General features: G+C 48.7%; 1 protein-coding gene across 1 annotated transcript in view; it reads left to right on the forward strand.

Annotated features, from left to right (window-relative positions):
• LOC135812506 (serine/arginine repetitive matrix protein 1-like) overlaps positions 1–19,383 on the forward strand; it is a 68,512-nt gene that overhangs the window by 20,711 nt on the left and 28,418 nt on the right. The window contains exons 8-9 of the mRNA XM_065325843.1: positions 3,065–3,193; positions 7,097–7,235. Of these exons, the coding sequence (XP_065181915.1) occupies positions 3,065–3,193; positions 7,097–7,235 (268 nt within the window). The remainder of the gene's footprint in view (positions 1–3,064; positions 3,194–7,096; positions 7,236–19,383) is intronic.

Consider the following 19,383-nt stretch of genomic DNA (forward strand, 5'->3'; position numbering starts at 1 on the left):
TCCTCGCTGGGGATTTCAACGTGCATAGTGCAGATTGGCTTGGTAGCGCGAAGTTAACCCCGGTCGGGATGCCCTCGAGGATCTTTGTATCACCCACGAGCTCACGCAATATGTTCGAGAGCCCACTCGAGGTGCCAACACACTAGACCTAATCATGTCCACTTTCCAACAACCAATCAGCACCACTGTACTTGCCCCTTTAGGACGCTCATATCATGGAACTGTGATAGCTCAATTCCTGACCATTTCACCATGCCGGGGAGAGGCCACCACGCGTACTGTGTGGCGTTACGAGCGTGCTGACTGGGGGCGACTCAGAGCACACCTCAAGGCTGTCCCTTGGGCCTCCATTATCACAGATGATCCAGAGTTGTCTTGCTTACAAGTCACCAATACCATCGCTGCAGGCATGGACCAGTTCATTCCCCATAAGACTCTCGTCATCCGCTCATCTGATCCCAAGTGGTGGACCCCTGAGTGCACACAAGTGATGCGTATCAAGGACAGAGAATGGAGGAAATGGTGGCACGACCTCGGTAATGACGTCAAGAAGCAATCCTTCATCGACTCTGTTACCCGCGCTACCACCACACTTCAACACTCCAGGCAGGAGAAGGAACGGCACCTTCGGGCCCGACTCACATGCAGGTCGCTTCGCGACAAGGCATGGTGGTGAAACCTGAAAGGAGCATGCGGTCTTGGCCGAAACTCTGACATCCCTTCCTCCTCGACAATGCCGGGAAGCACATCACCAGCAAGGAGAAGGCTGACTGCTTTGGTCACTTCTTTGCTGGCAAGTGCAGCCTGGGTGACAGGGACTTACATCGAGCCTCCCTTGGAACCCCAGCGCCTGCTCACCCACATCCACCACTCACCCACGTCCACTTCCGCATCCAGAATGTTCACCGCCTCCTGCGCCGTCTCGACACGTCGAAAGCCACGGGGCCGGACAGCATCTCCCCCCCCCCCCCCCGTGTCCTGAAAGAATGCGCTTCGGTGCTCGCACCGGTCCTGACCAAGCTTTTCTCATTGTGCTTCCGGTATGGATACCAACCTCAGGCCTGGAAGCTCGCCAATGTTGTTCCTGTGCATAAACGCTCATCTCGCTCACAGCTCAGGAACTACCGCCCCGTATCTCTCCTTAGTGTGATATCCAAGGTAATGGAGACCATTATCAACATGCAAATTACGAACTACCTCGAGGGTAACTCACTGCTTGCAGCGAATCAGTTTGGCTTCCGACGGAATCTGGGTACAGCCGACGCTCTTACTGCGCTACACCACTCCTGGGCATCCTCTATCGGACACGGGGGTGCAGCACGCGTACTTGCAGTTGACATTGCTGGAGCCTTCTACAAGGTCTCTCACGCAGGTGTCCTCTTCAAGCTACAGCAATGTGGCATCCAAGGAATCCTCCTTGCATGGCTGACATCGTACCTGTCTAACCGAAGAATACAGTGTGTCGTCGGTGGTGCAACCTCCCGTCCATAGCCCATCAAGGCGGGAGTCCCACAAGGCAGCATCTTGGGGCCAACCATGCTTCTCATATACATTGACGACGTATCAACATGCCTTGCTGGGAATACGCAGCTGGAAGCCTATGCTGACGATACGACATTGTACACTCTTCTCCGTAACGACTTCCCCACTGCTGCTGCCTTGCTTTAGGACACCGTCAATCGTCTGTCAGACTGGGGCAAGGAATGGCGTGTAGCGTTTGAGCCGTCGAAATCCCAGGCTATGACAGTCACGCTGCAAAGAGCGCAGCTAGCCTTGTCCTCTCTCCTCTTTGGAGGCAACCCTGTGCCAGAGTCATCCACAATAAAGCTCTTGGGGTGACTTTTGATCCGAAGCTGTCCTTCGCGGAGCACATCCGCGCAGTGTCTATACGTGGCAAACAGCGTTTGGGCCTCCTGCGGCGAGCTGGGCCCTATCTCTCCCGAGAAGGCCGCCTCACGGTGTACAAGGGGTTTGTACGGCCCGTTTTGGAGTATGCTCCGCTCGTCTGGATGGGAGCTGCTCCCTCCCATCTTGCACGCCTAGATAGCATCCGACGCCGTGCATTGTGCATCATTGGTCCCGGGACGGAGCTCCAGAGCCTCAGCCTACGGCGATACGTTGCTGCATTAACATACACGTACAAACTGCATTTCATCACCGGTCCGACTCAATTGCTAGCAGTCCTCCCACCAAGGCTTGAGCCCCGTGACGCCACTCGCACTCGAAATGATCTCCGCATGGCCGCCGGCCACAGTTACCAGCTACGAAATCCCCTACCGCGTCAAGCGCCAGACACCATTCTCCGCAGTTTCCCACATTGTGCAATCCAGCTGTGGAATTCCCTGCCGCCAGCTTTTCTAGACTCCGCCCCAACTCGCAAAAATCTTCAAAAGTTTAAATGCAACGTCAACGAGTACCTCCGCCGACAGGATTGGCGATGGTCTACGGACATTCTGCCTGTCGACCCACCTACATTCTAGTGCCCCGTCAACGACTCCCATTGCTACAAATGCGCTGCACACTAGTACTAGCTGTTGTTTGCCCTTGCTTTCTTTTTATTTTTGCTGACCCTTACAGCTCTATCTTTTGTTTTTGGTGCGTGTTTCTGGCCGTGATGCCGAGACCTCAGGTCGGCAGAGCCATCAATGCCCCACCATCACCGCTGCATCTCGGTGCAACCCCTTCTCAGTAGTTGTCACGTTTGTCCTTGTCTCAGTACCATTGTCTTTCATTATTATTTACGAGTTGGGTATGTGAACATAGTAAAAAAAATAAAAAAATAAAACACACACACACTCTCTCTCTCTCTCTCTCTCTCGTTGTTCGCAGAGTAGGAGAATGCCTAGGCTCACTTGAGACTAGGTGCTCCTGTACAATTCCTGGATTACACCACATTCTCATTGTCACCTACTTCAAGTATGAGGACAACTGGCATATTCACTTGGAGAGGACTGGCGGGTCTTTCAGGACTGGTTTCATCAGTGTGATATTATTTTGTAGCAATAGTCATACCAGCATACAATGTATAGCTCTGATGTATTGTGCTTATGTACATCATGCTCAGGTAAAGAAAGTCAAGAAGAAGAAGAAGAAGAAGAAGAAGAAGAAGAAGAAGAAACCGTTGCCAGACAATGACGTCAGTAAACCGAAAGTCAATCCTTTCCAGGTTATACAAGAGAAGAAATATTCCAAGGTAAGCGCTTGATGTTCTCACTAACCATATCTTTTCCTAAAAAAAGAACAAAAACACTTTTCATTTCATTCTTTTCAATTTGCGAGCGAGAGCCAAATTTTGTTCAAAATTATTGTTCACACCCCGCTACACCCACTGCAGGCATGCACTCCCCCCCCCCCCCCCACACACACAAACTCCACGGAACACAGCAACTGCGCCTACAGGTTGAAGCCAGGCTACTACTACTACAAGAGAGACAAAGCATATCTGGCGCAAGTCAGTCCTGAAGTGATTGCGACTGGTATCTGAAGGCCAGCAGTTGCACATAGCCGGAGAACAGAGAAAAATCACTTCAGCACCAATATGCTCTACTGTACACATTAATTTTTTCATTTGGTTGTTTATGTCGTTCTGAGCATATGGTTGGATTCGCCCAAATCTCCTCGTCTGTCCAAGCAAGGTACACTCAAGCTCTGCATCATTTCTAGAAGCTTGCTGGATAATGATTTGGACCTTCTACAGTAATGCCACACTTTTTTCTGCAGCAGACACATTCTGTCTCCCTCGACTGCGTTAGGTTATTTTTTCATGTACATACAGGTACTCAAAGGGTGAGCAGCAGCTTTTGGCCTGTTTATAAATCAAGTAATTCCACCTCCACCAAACGTGCTCTCTGGCCGACCTCACACACCAGAAGATGACTCCAAGTCGTAGCTACTGACAAATAGTTTTTTCCTTCATACAGTGCTGTTTCGGCCACTATAGGTCTCATCAGTGAAGGTTGAGAATATTCATAGCCAGCAATCGCATGTCATCACGTACATTGAAAATCAACATAATTTTGCGAATCGACCTTTTTTTCAGGATCACTTTTCAACGAGGACGAAGCAAAGTCGGCCGAACGAAGCCTAGAGGAAGAAAATCACCCTCTCCACTTCACCATCACGATACTGACATAGATACGAGATGAAACAACTAAAAAATCCACAAGAAAACTGTACGGCCATCATCGCGCTGACTTTGGTCTGACTTTGGTCTGAGAATTTCTATCACGATCAAAAATGTACGAGGAGCACTCAGAAATAAGCCACAGACGTACCTTTATCGCTCTCTACTCCCTTTTCAAGGCACAAAAGTCGACTCTCCACTTTCGAACCAGGAACAAGACATACCAGTGATCCTTTTCAGCTGCTCCACGAGCGCAGGAAGTGTTCACCAAGGGGCGCAGAGCAGCATCCATTCCAGAAAAAAGAGCTAAAATACGAGTGAGACTGCATGCCTGAGTACATGAGTACATGCAGAAAATAGTCAATTTCAGCGTTTCTGCTCCAAACAGCAACTAGCTTCGACTAGAAACAAAGATTACACCAAAGGATCAAACAACAACCATTTTCTGCAGTTTTGTTGCAGATGGCTTCCTTGTGCTTGGCCCAGCACGCCAAAAATCACACCTCGGAGGAGTACAAAAATTACAACTCTCAGATGTCCTCGATTGCTGGCCATGGAATGGCTAGAATTAATAATTATTTGAAAGCAAGGTTTTATTTTTAGGTTAGTGCACGGCAGGGAGGGCGTTATGGCTTGTTAGTGCCCGACAGGTTAGCCTGAGGGCGGTAGGTCCGAGAGCTAACCTGAAGGGCACAAAGAAGCCATTGGGCCCTCCCTGCCATGCACTAACTATTTTAGAACGAGGTTACATTCATTGTCTCACTTGCATTATGCATGTGTAACCTGATATTGGATAGGTGTGTTGTTTGTGTGCAGAGAGAATGGGCGTGGTAACTCAGCACCACTGAGGACTACTAAAAGGAGAATAGAAGCAAATGAAATGCTGGGCTCTTATTGGGAGCTTCATTCTTATTCATAGCTTGTGGAGCTATTTAGGGCTTCGAGAGCCCCTTTTCGGTACCTACAATGACTTTGATCTTCGGTTTTATAGGGTTCCGCAAGCTGTTGACAAAGGAAAATCGCACAGATGAAAGAGTATGGGAGGCAAAAAACCGTACACACTTCTGAAATGCGTAGCTTTTTGTAGTACACCGTACATTTTTATGCAGAGTTCATTATTTGCACCGTACTAGAATGCGTACAGGGAGTTGTACGCGCCTCAAAGAGTAGTAAAATTATAATTGAGCGGACTATAAACTCTGAAAAGGCCCTTGGCGGGAACGTCACTGATTGGTAGTCTCCTGCACAACCAGACAGACTTCGTTCTGAATACAGAATAAAATGAAGAATCGCGATCCCGCTACTGTAAAAGCCATTATCCTAACGAGGCACATATATAACGATTTCCCAAAATTGACTGGTTTACGTGTACCAAAGGTAACGATTCTCACTCATTCTCAACGCTCAATAGGACAGTATATGTATCGATTTCTGTATAACAATTTCTATTTTAACAACAGATTTCTCCTCGTTAACTCGTTAGAGTTAGCACTTCTTTATTTATCTGGCTTTTACAGTATTAGAGGTAACAGATGTTCAATGTGCTAACATGTGGAGAAAAGGTGCAAAATGACACTGCTACGCGCCATAGGTGTACTGAGGGCATCATTGATACCGTACTTGCGCAACAGATTCTAGCACTCTGAAACACAATCATGTAGCATTCACGTACTGAAAATAAGGGTGAAATTTCCGACATAGCGCTCCAACGCAGTACTGCAAGTAGTCACGAGAGAGGCCCCTGGGGCATTCGCTCCGTAAACTCGCTCACCACTATACTGGGCCGTCGTCACATAGACGGGCGTCATGCGGCTGTTGTCTCATAATTATAGTTCTGTTTCTGGTTCTGGTATGGTGTTGAAAAATACACGTTTTACGGCCACGCTTGTGGACACTTGAGAGGCCCGTGGGGCATTCACTCCACCCGCCACATGGTCGTTAGATACTGTTCTAGTCGTAGCTCTTCATCGTCGTTGCTCTTCGTCTCTCCTCTTTTTTCTCCAACTCCGTTGGCTGCTGGTTGAACGGCGCAAATACTTGTTCCCAAAGGGTAAGCAGCAGCTTTCGGCCTGTCTATAAATAAAGTACTGGGAGTACTGGGCTGGAGCGCTATGTCGGAACTGTCACCCTTATTTTCAGTACATGTACACTACATGATTGTATTTCAGAGTGCTAGAATCGGTTGCGCAAGTTTCAATGATGTTCTCAGCACACGTATGGCACGAAGCAGTGCCATTTTGCACCTTTTCTCCGCGTGTTAGGACATCGCACGTCTGTGACCTCTGATTGCGGGATCGCGCTCCTTCATTTCATTCTACGTATACACCATGCTTTCAAATTTATTCTAGCCATTCATTGTTCTCAACCTTCACTGATGAGACCTATAGTGGCCAAAACAGCACTGTATGAAGGAAAAAACTATTTGTCAGTAGCTACGACTTGGAGTCATCTTCTGGTGTGTGAGGTCGGCCAGAGAGCACGTTTGGTGGAGGTGGGGTTACTCTATTTACATCCAGGGAATCGAAACTGCTTACGACTGGGTTGTTCCTCTGTGTTTCAGTTACTAAGCAACCAGGTGTATGGAGAAGTGCATCCAGTGCACTGGGCACTATTTGGACAGGTGTTCTTTTATAAGCATGCATGATATTTTCTCAAGTCAAACCCTCACTGGTTTCAGTTGTATACGCTGAGTGTATATGCTGCAGCATATCTTGGAAGCTAATTGTCCTACATTGTACTACAGTTTGTAGGAAAATGGAAACTTCCAGGCATGGGCTACTAAGGCAATTTTGACCTATACATCTTCATGAAATGTGCAACTTTGACCAAGTACATGAGGTATGATGTTATGGGAGTGGGGTGGGGAAATGACCTATTTTTCTGTCTCCTTGTGTACTAGTGCTGTGGCCACTGTTGTTTTTGCTAGTTGTGGTCATTTATCACTACTATTGGATGATTTGTTTTCTTGTGTAGGCGGCCTTGGCAAAAAAGGCTGAGATAGAATTCCTGCAGAAGACGAATCGGTGGCTGAAAGAACAAGGCATCAAGAAGAGTGCAACCAAGTACCTCAATGAGCTTAGGAGTAAGGCCACACGCACGCCAGCTAAAAATGGTGAGATTGGCTTTTACGTAAAGCACGCTGTACTTCCTCATTACACAACACCAAGTTTGATACGGGTTCAATGTGTGTGTGTGTGTGTGTGTGTGTGTGTGTGTGTTTGTGTGTGTGTTTGTATGTGTGTGTGTATGTGTGTGTGTGTGTGTGTGTGTGGGTGTATGGTGTGTATATGAGTAGTTGTAGTAGGAAGCACTTTTTTGAGCTCTGCTGGTTCACAAGTTTGCTCAGCTATAATATCCCCAGGGGTGGCCTAGGGCCACCCCTGGCTAGGTTGTGAGTATGGTGCGTGGAGACATGGGAAGCAATGACGGGGCAACGCCTGATGTTGCCACTTGCAACCCGCCACGTACCCACAACACCTGCGACGGTTTTGCAAACCTCCAGGTAGACCCCCTTGCACGAAGTAGGAGACGGAGAAACGAAGCGTTTGTGTGAAGTTTTGTACCTGGAACGTCAACAGCTTAGTGGAGAATGATGGAAGCATCGAGACAGCTCGTCACGAAAGAAGCTTGCCCGTCGCGGAAGACAGAAAAATTCAATTTGTTCTTCACCAAATTCAAAATTTGAATTTCTCAGTCGCAGGTCTTCAGGAGACGAAATGGTTTGGCGATCACGAGTATTTGATCAGTGGAGCGTCTGTTCTAAATGCAGGACGCCCCGTCCCAACAGAGCGAGGAATGCCCGCATATCGCGGCGAGGGAGTCGCAATCGTTCTTTTAGGGTTGGCCCAACGAGCGTGGAAAAACGGCGGGTGTCAGTGGCGAGCTGTCAGCTCGTGAGTTGTTGTGGCGAAACTGTTGTTTGGCGATCAGTGGCTGCATATCATTTCCTGCTACGCTCCAACGTTCGCGAGGCCTCGCCATGAAAAGGAGAAATTTTATGGCGAACTTCGTGATTGTCTGTTATCCATCCCGGAGCGCGATTTGTACGTCGTACTTGGTGAATTCAACGCCCGTGTTGGCAGCAGCCCAGGTCATGAAGAGGACGCATGGAGGCAAGTGCGTGGTCCGTATGGCGTTGGTACCATGAATGAAGCTGGTGAGGAACTGTTGAGCGTTCTATCCATGTTCAACTCTCGACTCTGTAATACGTACAAAGTTACCTGGCAGCACCCACGTTCACAGCACTGGCACTGTATTGATTATGTGATCACCCGGCAGCGGGATTTTCAGCGCTGTACAGATTGTCGTGTGTACCGGTCTGCTGAGTGTGGGACCGATCACAAACTTGTTGGGCTAACGTTGTCACTTGGTTGCCGCCGGCGTTTCTACCCGCCAAAGAGCAAGGCCCCTGATCGCCGTCGATTTGATGTATCACAGCTCGGACCTGCTGAACCAACTGCATCAGAGGATGATGATTTAGTAAGGCAAGCAACTGTGGCTGAGTGGTACCATACCTCATCCGACTGTCTGCAAGACGCTGCACCAGGGATCTCAGTTCAGGATCAATTGAGTTCACTACGGGACGCCACAGTTAAAGCAGCTACCTCTGTCCTAGGCAAGAGTCGCCGTCGTCAGCCAGATTGGTTCTCAGCCAGTTCTGCCACTCTCGAGCCCCTCCTTTTACATCGTAACACTCTATTCCAGAAATCTTTAGCAGATCCAGCACCTCTGGTCCGGCGAGAGTTTGTCCGCGCGCGCGCGCTCAGCTGCAAGGGATGCTGTATGCAGTGCTAAGGAGGACTGGTTCCGTAAGACTGCGTCTGATGCCGAATCTAGGAAGTTTGTGTGTGAGGCTGTGTGGAACAGCATCCGGGATTTACAGACTGCCCGGCGCGGATTGATTCCCACTAAGTCGTGCCTGATCAGACAGACTGATGGCTCAACATGCTCGTCCGTTGAGGCACAGCAGAACCGCTGGTCTGAACATTTCGAAAAGCTGCTGAACCTTCCAAGCGGCTTTGTCCGATCTGAAATCGACTTGGTCCAGCAGCGCAACATCATGGAACACCTGGCCACCCCACCCAATGCTGAAGAGGCCCAGCGCTGCCTTCGCTATCTTACGAACGGGAAAGCTGCTGGAAGCTCCGGCATTCTACCGGAAATGGTCAAATACAACTGCGACCTATTCTATGCCAATCTGTTTAAGCTCATTACCGCGGTTTGGGAGGAGGGTGTAGTACCGCAAGATTGGGTGAATGCTGAGATGATACCGATACCCAAGAAGGGTGACCTCACTAGCTGCGACAACTGGCGTGGCATCGCACTCCTCGACGTCATTGGCAAGCTATTCGGACGCCTGCTGCAAAACCGATTGCAGAAAGTCGCCGAAAGTGTGCTGCCTGAATCACAGTGTGGTTTCCGAAAAGGTCGCTCCCGCACGGACATGACGTTTGTTGTTCGCCGGGTTGTGGAGAAGTGCCACGAGCACCAATCCAAGGGATTCCTGGTGTTTGTCGATTTGAGGAAGGCATACGATTCTGTTCCGCGTGCTGCACTGTGGATTGTCCTGCTGAAGCTGGGAGTCCCGGAGCAACTGGTCAGCCTTCTGAAGTCTTTTCACGACAACATGACAGCCACGATCATCGTCAATGGTTCCCCCACTGAAGGCTTCCCAGTGTGCAACGGACTGCGCCAAGGGTGTACAATGGCACCAGTCCTTTTCAACTTGTTTGCTGGTGCAGTGATGGAACTTTGGTGCGCACGCGTCCAAGAGCGTGGAGTGTCTGGTTTTCCACTCCGTACCTGTGCCGATGGTCAGCTTTTCAAGAGATCTAAGCGTGGTAATGATATGGTCATCACAGATGGTGAGTTTGCTGATGATGCAGCATTGTTTGCACCCAGCCACTCGGATGCTCAGCGTATGCTTGAGATATTTGCGGAGGTCAGTGGAGCATTCGGGCTGTCTCTCAACATGGCAAAGACAGTGTTCATGGCTGTTGGGCATCAGATCAACGACAGTGACTGTACCGCGCTAAGCGTACAAGGCAACGCCATCCAGCATGTCAGCCAGTTCACATATCTCGGCTCAGTGGTAACACCAGACGGACGATTCTACACCGATGTGTCCAACAGCATAGCTGCTGCATCTAAGGCCTTTGGCAGCCTCTACTCGTCAGTTTTTCGGAACACTTCACTAACATCTAAGACGAAACAACACACGTACAGATGCTGTGTGTTGTCGGTGCTGTTGTACGGGGCTGAGAACTGGACACTGTTGCGTGCCGACATACGTCGCCTTGAACAATTCCACAACCGCTGCGTTCGTGTCATTCTCGGCATCTCGCGTTCCAAACAGTGGGAGGACCACCTGTCATCTGCCTCGCTGCATAGAATGTGCGCTACAGAGCCAGTTGCTGACATGGTTGCCCGTCGACGGCTACATTGCCAGGATGGACGACCACCGGCTTCCAAAGGCAGTGTTGTTCTCGTGGCTCCATACACCACGCCCTGCTCATGGCCCCAGGCGTCGATGGCGTGATGTGGTACGCGATGACCTCAAGGCGTTCGGTCTATGCACCGGTTAGTACGACCTCGCAGCTGAACGTGGCGAGTGGATCCAGTCCATCTCGGATGCTATTGTTGCACGGCACTTACGCCTTGAAACGACAGCCAAGTCAGTGTGTTGTGCGGTCTGTGAGCGACTCTTTGCCAGTGAAAGCGGACTTCGGCGGCACAAATGCAGGGAAGAGCGACTGAAGCCGATCCATGAACAGGCCGGTGCTGTGTTGTGCGAAACGTGCCATCGTTGGTTTGCTAGCCGAGGTGGATTTGCTGTGCACAGCTGCTCTCCCAGTCTTGGTGACGCTCCAGTTCCAGAGATTGTTGCACCTCGCCCACCTGATTGCAGTCAATGTCATTACCACTGCCACACCTGTGACCGCTGTTTCCGGAGCAAAGCTGGGCACCGCCGGCACAACTGCCACTGCAACCGCAGAACATGCAGCTCTGGCTCAGAGCGCCGCACCATCCCATGCCCGACCTGCTCTCGGAAGTTCACACGTCTCCGGTACCTGGCTCAACACAAATGCAAGAAGTAACTCTGCCCTCCTTGCCTCTTTGAGGCACTGCATCACCTTTAGGTGGCAGTTTCAAGGTTTCAAGGTTTCAAGGTGTGTGTGTGTGTACATGTGTTTGTGTGCATGTGTGTATGTGCATGTGTGTATGTGCATGTGTGTGTGTATTTGTGTGTGTTTGTGTGTGTGTGTGTGTGTGTTGTCGGTACTGGAAATGCCGTACGCATTCCACCTCCGCTTGACCAAGTTGGAGGGGAGCGCGGTCAGTAGGCGTGATGTCGGGGCCAACAACTACAAACTGAGTCTTCGTTGCACTGATGGTCAAGCCGAATCCCGACGCCACCTCGTGAAGACAGCACAATGCTGCCCCCGCTCCAGACCGAGTCGTAGCGAATAGACAAGAGTCGTCAGCAAACTGGGAATCTGTTAAGCAATGGTGTTGGTCGTCACGGCGGGGTTTACGGTATAGATCGCTGCTGTATGCTGAGCGGAGCTCGAAGCCAACCCAGTCAAATCTCCTGATGCGGTGCTGGCATTGGGTCATCACGGCCCACATAAAAAATATATAAAGGACCGGCGCCATAGAGCACCCCTGGCGAAGACCATTGCCAATGCTGAACGGGTCTGATAATATGTTGTTGAACTGCACCGATGCTGACATGGGGTCGTGGAATGACCGGATGATGTTGATAAGCTTTTCTGGTACTCCCGCACGGCCGAGGACCTGCCACAGACACCCCCTGGGCACTGAATCATAGGCCTTCTTCAGGTCGATAAACACAAAAAAATCCCTTGGCCTGATGTTCGATTGACTTTTCCGTGAGCTGTTGGACGGTGAAGATCATGTCAGAGCAGCCACGCCCTCGCCGGAACCCGCACTGGGATTCGGGGAGAAATTCCTCTGCGAATACCTGCAGCCTTCTCTGAAGGTTCTGTAGTGGACAGCGGTTGCCGTTCGTCCCGGGACATCGCCGCAAGGATTGCCCAAACCTCCGGGGCCTGCGCGCGCCCCCCCCCCCCTCAAAAATTTCGACCTAGGTTTCGAAAAATAATAGGCAGGGCGCTAGGGCGCCGGCGCCGGGTCGAGCTAGACTAGGCTCGGGGCGCGCGCGGCCTGAAACGATTGTCCAAAAGCGGTTGCACGGTCGAGCTGGTGTTGATTGTACGAGTACGCACTACAGACTAGTACAGTACAGTCTACAGAGTAGAGTCTACGTACAGTGAGCATGCACGGCGCGGCTACAGAAACACGGTGACCTGACTAGACTCATGACTGTCGACTGTGTACTGTTGACAGTGTGATCCCTGCATGCTGCGCTGGGACGCGCTCGACGCGTCTTCAACGGTACAAACATCGAAGAAAAGTCTTCTATTTTCGATCGAGTCAACCAAAACACGATTCGAATGCCGAGGGCTCAGGCGATCATCCTCGTTCGAATCGTGTTTTTGTTGACTCGAAGGCTTTTCTTCGATGTCTCAGGGGCATCCCAAAAGGCCAAGCTCTAGCCAGCAGAGCCTGGAATTTTTGCAAAGCGTTCCTGTGGCGGCGCAACTCCTGCTGCCGCTCCAACAGGAAACAGTCGGAGTGATGAAGTCGCTGTTATTCCAGTTGAACTTTCGGAGCGGACTGACAGTCACACTCCGCCAGACGCGGAAGAATCTGTTGTCAGCGAGTAGCCAGAACATGAAGAACAGCGCGCGCACAGTGACAAGTACCGCTGCCTATGTAAAGAATGCTTTGACTCTTTGAGAGCGGTGAGAAATTGTTGGACTCGCATAAATAATTGCAGTTGATTCGCTCACCTAACGGCAAATTTGAAGTTTACAATGTACATTGTTGCTGCGTGTATAGAAATACTGCTCGTGGTGTGTGAGATTTACGGCTTGTTGTTGTTTATTTTACTTCACCAAATGAGCAGGCAGAGATGCCTTCTCACGTGCCCATAGGACAGGTTCTCACAGAATGATGAAGGGATGATATGCAAGGGAAAACAAGAAATGATAATAATAATAATTATAAGACAGAAAGGACCAAAAGAAGAAAAGGAAAAAATTATAAGAAGACAATTTCATGGAGTCAGAAATAGAAAGACAATAATTTCATGAAGTCAAAGAATAGAAAGACAATCTCATGGAGTCAGGAACACGTGGTTGATTTTATAGACATGCATGCACAAATGTGATAGATGAGAAGGTTGGAATTTATGGCAGATAATTAAAGTTTAACGAGGATATTCACAAAGTATGATCAATGGCAGAAAGAGCTTTCCGGAAGGGACCAGGGACAGGTATCACTCTAAAATCAGAGGGGAGAGCGTTCCAGAGAATGCTTCCCCGAAACATCATGGTCGATCGTCCCGCATGCGCACGAAGAAAGGGAACTTGAAGCAAGTTCGACACTTGTCCCCGTGTGGTGCGCTGATCCTCCGGAACAGTCTCTGGGGCCGTTCGGGTGAATAACTGTTGAAGAAGGGGGCTACAGGAGGAGCTTCTTGACATCGGTTTTCAAAATGGCTGACCTGGGACAGTAGCATGATGTCATCTACCCCCACCCCATCCCGCCTTGATCCCGGCCGCAACCCCCCCTCAGCCAAATCCTGGACACGCCACTGGATGGGATCACGTGACTCTTTTGCGGCAGTGACTCTACAGGACAGGACAGGTGTGTGTGTGTGTGTGTGTGTGTGTGTGTGTGTGTGTGTGTGTGTGTGTGCGTGTGTGTGCGTGTGTGTGCGTGTGTGTGTGTGTGTGTGTGTGTGTGTGTGTGTGTGTGTGTGTGTGTGTGCGTGTGTGTGTGTTGTGTGTGTTTAAGGGGAGACGGAAGAGCAAGTTTTTACGGTGCAATTCTCTACCTAGGGCAGGGTATTGACCGGAACTGATGTTTCTACTTGGTCCGACTTCTTAAAATGTGCGCTTCACTTCAAAACTCAAGCGTATGTACAAAGGAGCACCTGTACAAAAAATCAACCAAGAAACGATAGATAGATAACTACTGTGTCGTTTCTTGGCCTGACCTTCTAGTTTTCATCGCTGCTGGTGTCTCCGGGCGCATCTGTAAGTGCGTTAACCTGCAAAACGTCGACATTTTTTCATCTCCTCCAAGCTACACTGCGCTTCCTTGATTTTTTCACTCCATAGGCACGATTTAGACGATCGACTTCGCCTCCTCCTCATGCAGTACGACTGCCAGAATGGTGGCTGTAGGTGTTTTCGCCTGACACTCCCACGACACCTTCAAATGAGGCGAACAAGTAAACCACCACGCGTAAAGACACTTCGCGTACTGTCACTAGTACTGAGTCTGATCTGTATCGACATGTCATGCAGTCAGACCATGCGTGCTCTAACTGCTCTTCCTTGCCTGTTTCACGAATCCACTGGCCCCGGAGACTGGCGATCTTGTGTCAGTTGTGACGCATCGCGATCGCGGCTCTGAGGACTCCGCACCGTATCCGCCGGATAATTCACCCTTTCTGCGCTTCAGTTTTCCAGCCAGGTTGTCGCCTGAAAGTCGACCTCAAGGCCGGTTATTTATTTCGATCAACTTCTCGACGATCTCTTCTGTAATCTTGATTCGTCGGCCGCCACATCGTGAACGACTGCGAGAGAGATCAGCAAACTGGACGGAGCGATTATGGTGCTTTCTGCACGATTTCTGGATGACGCGTTTGCTGTTCTTCTGTCAAGGAAACAGCGATTGCAGCGATTTCAATCCGCCAGGAGGTACTCGAGAACGATCGCCCAGGAGTTTCTGGTACTCCGTGACAATCCCCCATCGCAGTAGGGTGTTGATTTCAGCACCAGGCCTTCTCTGTGTAGCGCGAGAAGCAACGGGAGTCCTCTGACGACAAAATTTGGACGCAAAATGCTCGAGTCAACTAGGATCCTGAGCCGCTGCCTCCTTTGGAGTTGGAGCCATTTCTTCTTCAACATCACAAATTGACAACTGAAGGATAGTGTTAGGTAGCTGGATAGTTTATTCCGTCCTGAGATTATTTGAATTTGTTTGGTTGACGTTCGAAGCGAAACGCACATTTTAATAAGTCGGACCAAGTACAAAGTATGAGCTTGTAAAATACAGTCACATTATTATTATTACGCGCACACTCGTGGCCAAGGCCAATCAAGGAGGAAGTGAGGGCGATTATAGCCAGCCATGGCAAAAAAAAAGAGAAAAAAAGAAGATTGAATACCAAATCATCTTCTAGAACCAAAAATGGGGGCATATTTTGGGTTATCTGTAGCATGACCTTGCTGTCATCCATCAGACCACTGTGTAAAAAAACAAAGTCCAAACTCTTCATCTATCACAGAGTTATGGGCGTTTGTATAACTTCATTTACATTGCCATACATGAAACACCTTGCACACACCATCTTTGTTGTAACTGCCACCAATGTTGTAACTCGCTTTTCTCTACCTGCTCCCAGTCCCGTGCCATCTCCACACTTGTACAAAGGGACGACGATAACTACATTTAGAAGACTGTTTATTGACACGACGACGAAACACAACTAGACATGACGAACTCAAGACGAAGACATCATAAACTCAAGACGAAGACATGATAAACTCAAGACGAAGACAGCTTTTCATACCACAGCAACACGCGCATGCACCAACATGACGTACACACGACGTACACAAAATAACGTACTACAACATAACTCCCTCCCAAGAGTAGAATCGTCCTCGATTCTAATAATAAAACAGAGTAAAAAGAGGAAAAGATCACACAAATCACTCAATCATACCACACCAGTCACACCCAGAAATAAAATACCTCTGCCTGCACTGCAGATTACAAAAACTCTGTCCGCCCACCCAGAACACCAGCCACGATCGCTGTCACACGTGTAGGAACTGATAACCTCAAAAACTCTACTTCACACAACACACCACCTCACGATCACGCAAAAATTCTAAAAATGTGAGAGCACAAATCATATGAATAACAAAAAGAACAAAATCCACTGGCTCTGTGGGGGCCTCTAGTTATCCTCATAGAAGAGCAAATAAAGAAACAAACAGAACACACGCGCTGTGCGGGCGCCTCTTTACCCTCGAGGAGAGCAAATAATAAAGAACAAAATGTTGGGAGAACAGAAAATACAAAACTCACATTCTCATCACATTCACAACAACACACGTACCCTCTCACCAACGAAACTCCTCACGCCGTCTGCCATGTCGTCCACCATCTCCAGGAGCGCTGCTCAGCGTCGACATCCTCACTTCTGCAGCCTCTTCTTCTTCTCTTCACCTTCCATCCTTCTTTTTTCTTTTCTTTTTCAGGTTTTCTGGGCACAGTTTTACGTCGTGTCCGGGACCACCAGTGACGACGACTGCCAAGAGACGGGAGAGACGAATGATGAAGGACGAGGACGACGGACGAACTTCTTCAAGACGGACAAAACTGTGACGATAGGACGACTGGAGATGACATCGGAAACTGGGAGCGAAGGCCACGCAGGACGAATCCAGAAGTTGAAGTGTACAACAATTTCCATTACCGCTGCCACCAATGTTGTAACTGCCACCAATGTTGTAACTCGCTTTTCTCTACCTGCTCCCAGTCCCGTGCCATCTCCACACTTGTACAAAGGGACGACGATAACTACATTTAGAAGACTGTTTATTGACACGACGACGAAACACAACTAGACATGACGAACTCAAGACGAAGACATCATAAACTCAAGACGAAGACATGATAAACTCAAGACGAAGACAGCTTTTCATACCACAGCAACACGCGCATGCACCAACATGACGTACACACGACGTACACAAAATAACGTACTACAACATCTTCAAATCAAGTGGTCTCTTCGCTGCAAATTACAATGTCTCAATTAAATCGGCCAGGAACCATCATTAGGATTAATTACGATAGTGTAATTTGCAGCAAAGAGACCACTTGATTTGAAGATGGTGTGTGTAAGGTTTTCATGTAATGAAGTGGCTGCAGTGGAGCTTGTGCACATTAAAAAATACATCGCAAGATATACCATGGCTGGTAGCTCGGCCTATTTAGCTCGTAGTTGTACTGATGAGGCCTTTATGGCCAAACTGCTTGCTGTCTACAGCATTGGGTATATATATACAAATCTGTGGACAGCAACTGTTTCGCTCCGTTAGAGCTCCTCAGCACAGCTCAGAGGACCGCAGTGCAGCTCTTCGCAATGAAATACGTTTCCGTGAAGCAAAGCAAAAAGAGCTGCCAACCCCGCCAAGAGTGCTCTAAATGCTCCAAGAGCAGTGAGCGTTGCACAAGGCGAGCGGCAAGGGTTCGCGCTAAGGTAAGAGTGCTCAACCTAACGACATTGCTGACTGCTAGGGAGCATAATACTCAAAATTCTGTGGACAGCAACTGTTTCGCTCTGTTAGAGCTCCTCAACACAGCTCAGAGGACTGAAGCGCAGCGCTTCGCAATGAAATACGTTTCCGTGAAGCAAAGCATTTTGTATATACCAGGTTCGGCCTCATTTCCTCTGTGCTGCGCTGACGAGTTCACAAAGGACGAAACAGTTCTGTCCGCAGATTGAGTATATATATAATATATGGGAAAATCACCTTTTAAATGCCTTTTTCTCTACACTGAACGAAACAACATAAGGCCGCATTCACACTACGCAAAAGCAACTGCCTGCAAAAGTATGTTGAAGGCGACTTGAAAAAATCTGTTCACACACGATATGCGACGCGCATCACGTGATGCACTTTTTACGTTCGCCCTGACGAGTGTGTCATAATATTTCAACTCCACATTTTCTGGCGATCTGAACACACATCAAATTTCTGTTGATCGTTCTCAATTTGCCGTGGTGATATTGCAAGGAAATCCTTCTTTGCTGACATGGATAGCCAACTTTTATACTTTCGTGCCAAATTACCTAGGTTGCCAAGGAGAATGGCCTGAAAAATGGTCTATACTGCACTTTTTCAAGTAGTGTGAATGCGGCCTAAGCCCCCTTTTCGGATCTGGAGTCTCAAATAGGATGGCTGTGAGCTTGTACAGTACACATGGATTGAATACTGAATAGGACGGGTGTTGACGGGAAAAGAAGCGTGTGTGTTTATGGGGAGGGGGAAGATCATTTTTTATGGTGCAATTCTCTACTCAGGTCAGGGTATTGATCGGAACTGATATTTACGAAGTATGAGCTTGTACAGTACAAGTACAAACATTTTCTTTACCGAAGAGAATGGGTGTTGGTGGGAAAAGAAGCATGTGTGTTCTTCAATAGTTCTTCCCCGTGAAGTACTTGCTGCTGGCCAGGCTCGCCCAAAACCTACAGTCCGCAGCGAAATGATTAGCAATCCTGGCGATCACCCAGGGACTTTGTCGTTTCACCGTATGAGGTGCCTGGAAAAACTCTGCGAACTCGAAGAAATATTCCATGCAAAAGCATGAAAAATTGACTAAATCACTCATGTAGGTACGTCTGGTTTTTACAACAAACAAGTTCTTCCTCGATATGGAGTCACAGAGAACATGTCGAAACCGTGGTAATTGTTTAAGCTCGCCATGGGTCCCGTTTTGTCATCAAACAGTTTCTTTGAGCTGCGGTGCAATTTGCTTCCAGTATGGGACTAAAACGACATGGGCACAGACTCATTCTCAAGGCCATGACCTGGCCAAGCCATCCGTGTGACTTCGACAACTTTTTGAGAAAGGCAGACGCCTGTGAAAGCTGATAGAAGCCGGTGCCGACTCCTAAATTCAAATATATTGGTGATTGTGAAATAATAAAAAATTCTACAAGAAGTCGATTGATCGATGTGCCGGTGTCAGCTACAGCTGACGGTGCAATGACTTCATTCACACCATTTTGACGTAACTTTGCCGTAAGCCAGTCCGGTGTCAGGGCAGTCGACAGGAAGCGCAAGCTCCAACGTCTGGAGCAGCACCTTCTTGAATCTTGTACAATTATGTAGCAGCTTGATCACCAAAACGGTGAACAAAGTTTTAGTTGAAGATAGCTTGGGTTTTGAACCCACTACTTCATTGTCAGCAGACAGTATTAATAACCGCACAGCCAAAAAGCCGTAGATAAATGGTGGATTTTTGACGAAATGTCGCTACTGGTTTTCAGGGGAAATTCTAAACCATGGGAAAGGGCCAGAAACCTGGCCGAAATTCTCACTCCTTAACGGCTGTTCCAATTGTTCCGAAACCTTTAC

The sequence above is a fragment of the Sycon ciliatum genome, chromosome 3 (assembly GCF_964019385.1).
Source record: "Sycon ciliatum chromosome 3, ocSycCili1.1, whole genome shotgun sequence".
Lineage (NCBI taxonomy): Eukaryota > Metazoa > Porifera > Calcarea > Leucosolenida > Sycettidae > Sycon > Sycon ciliatum.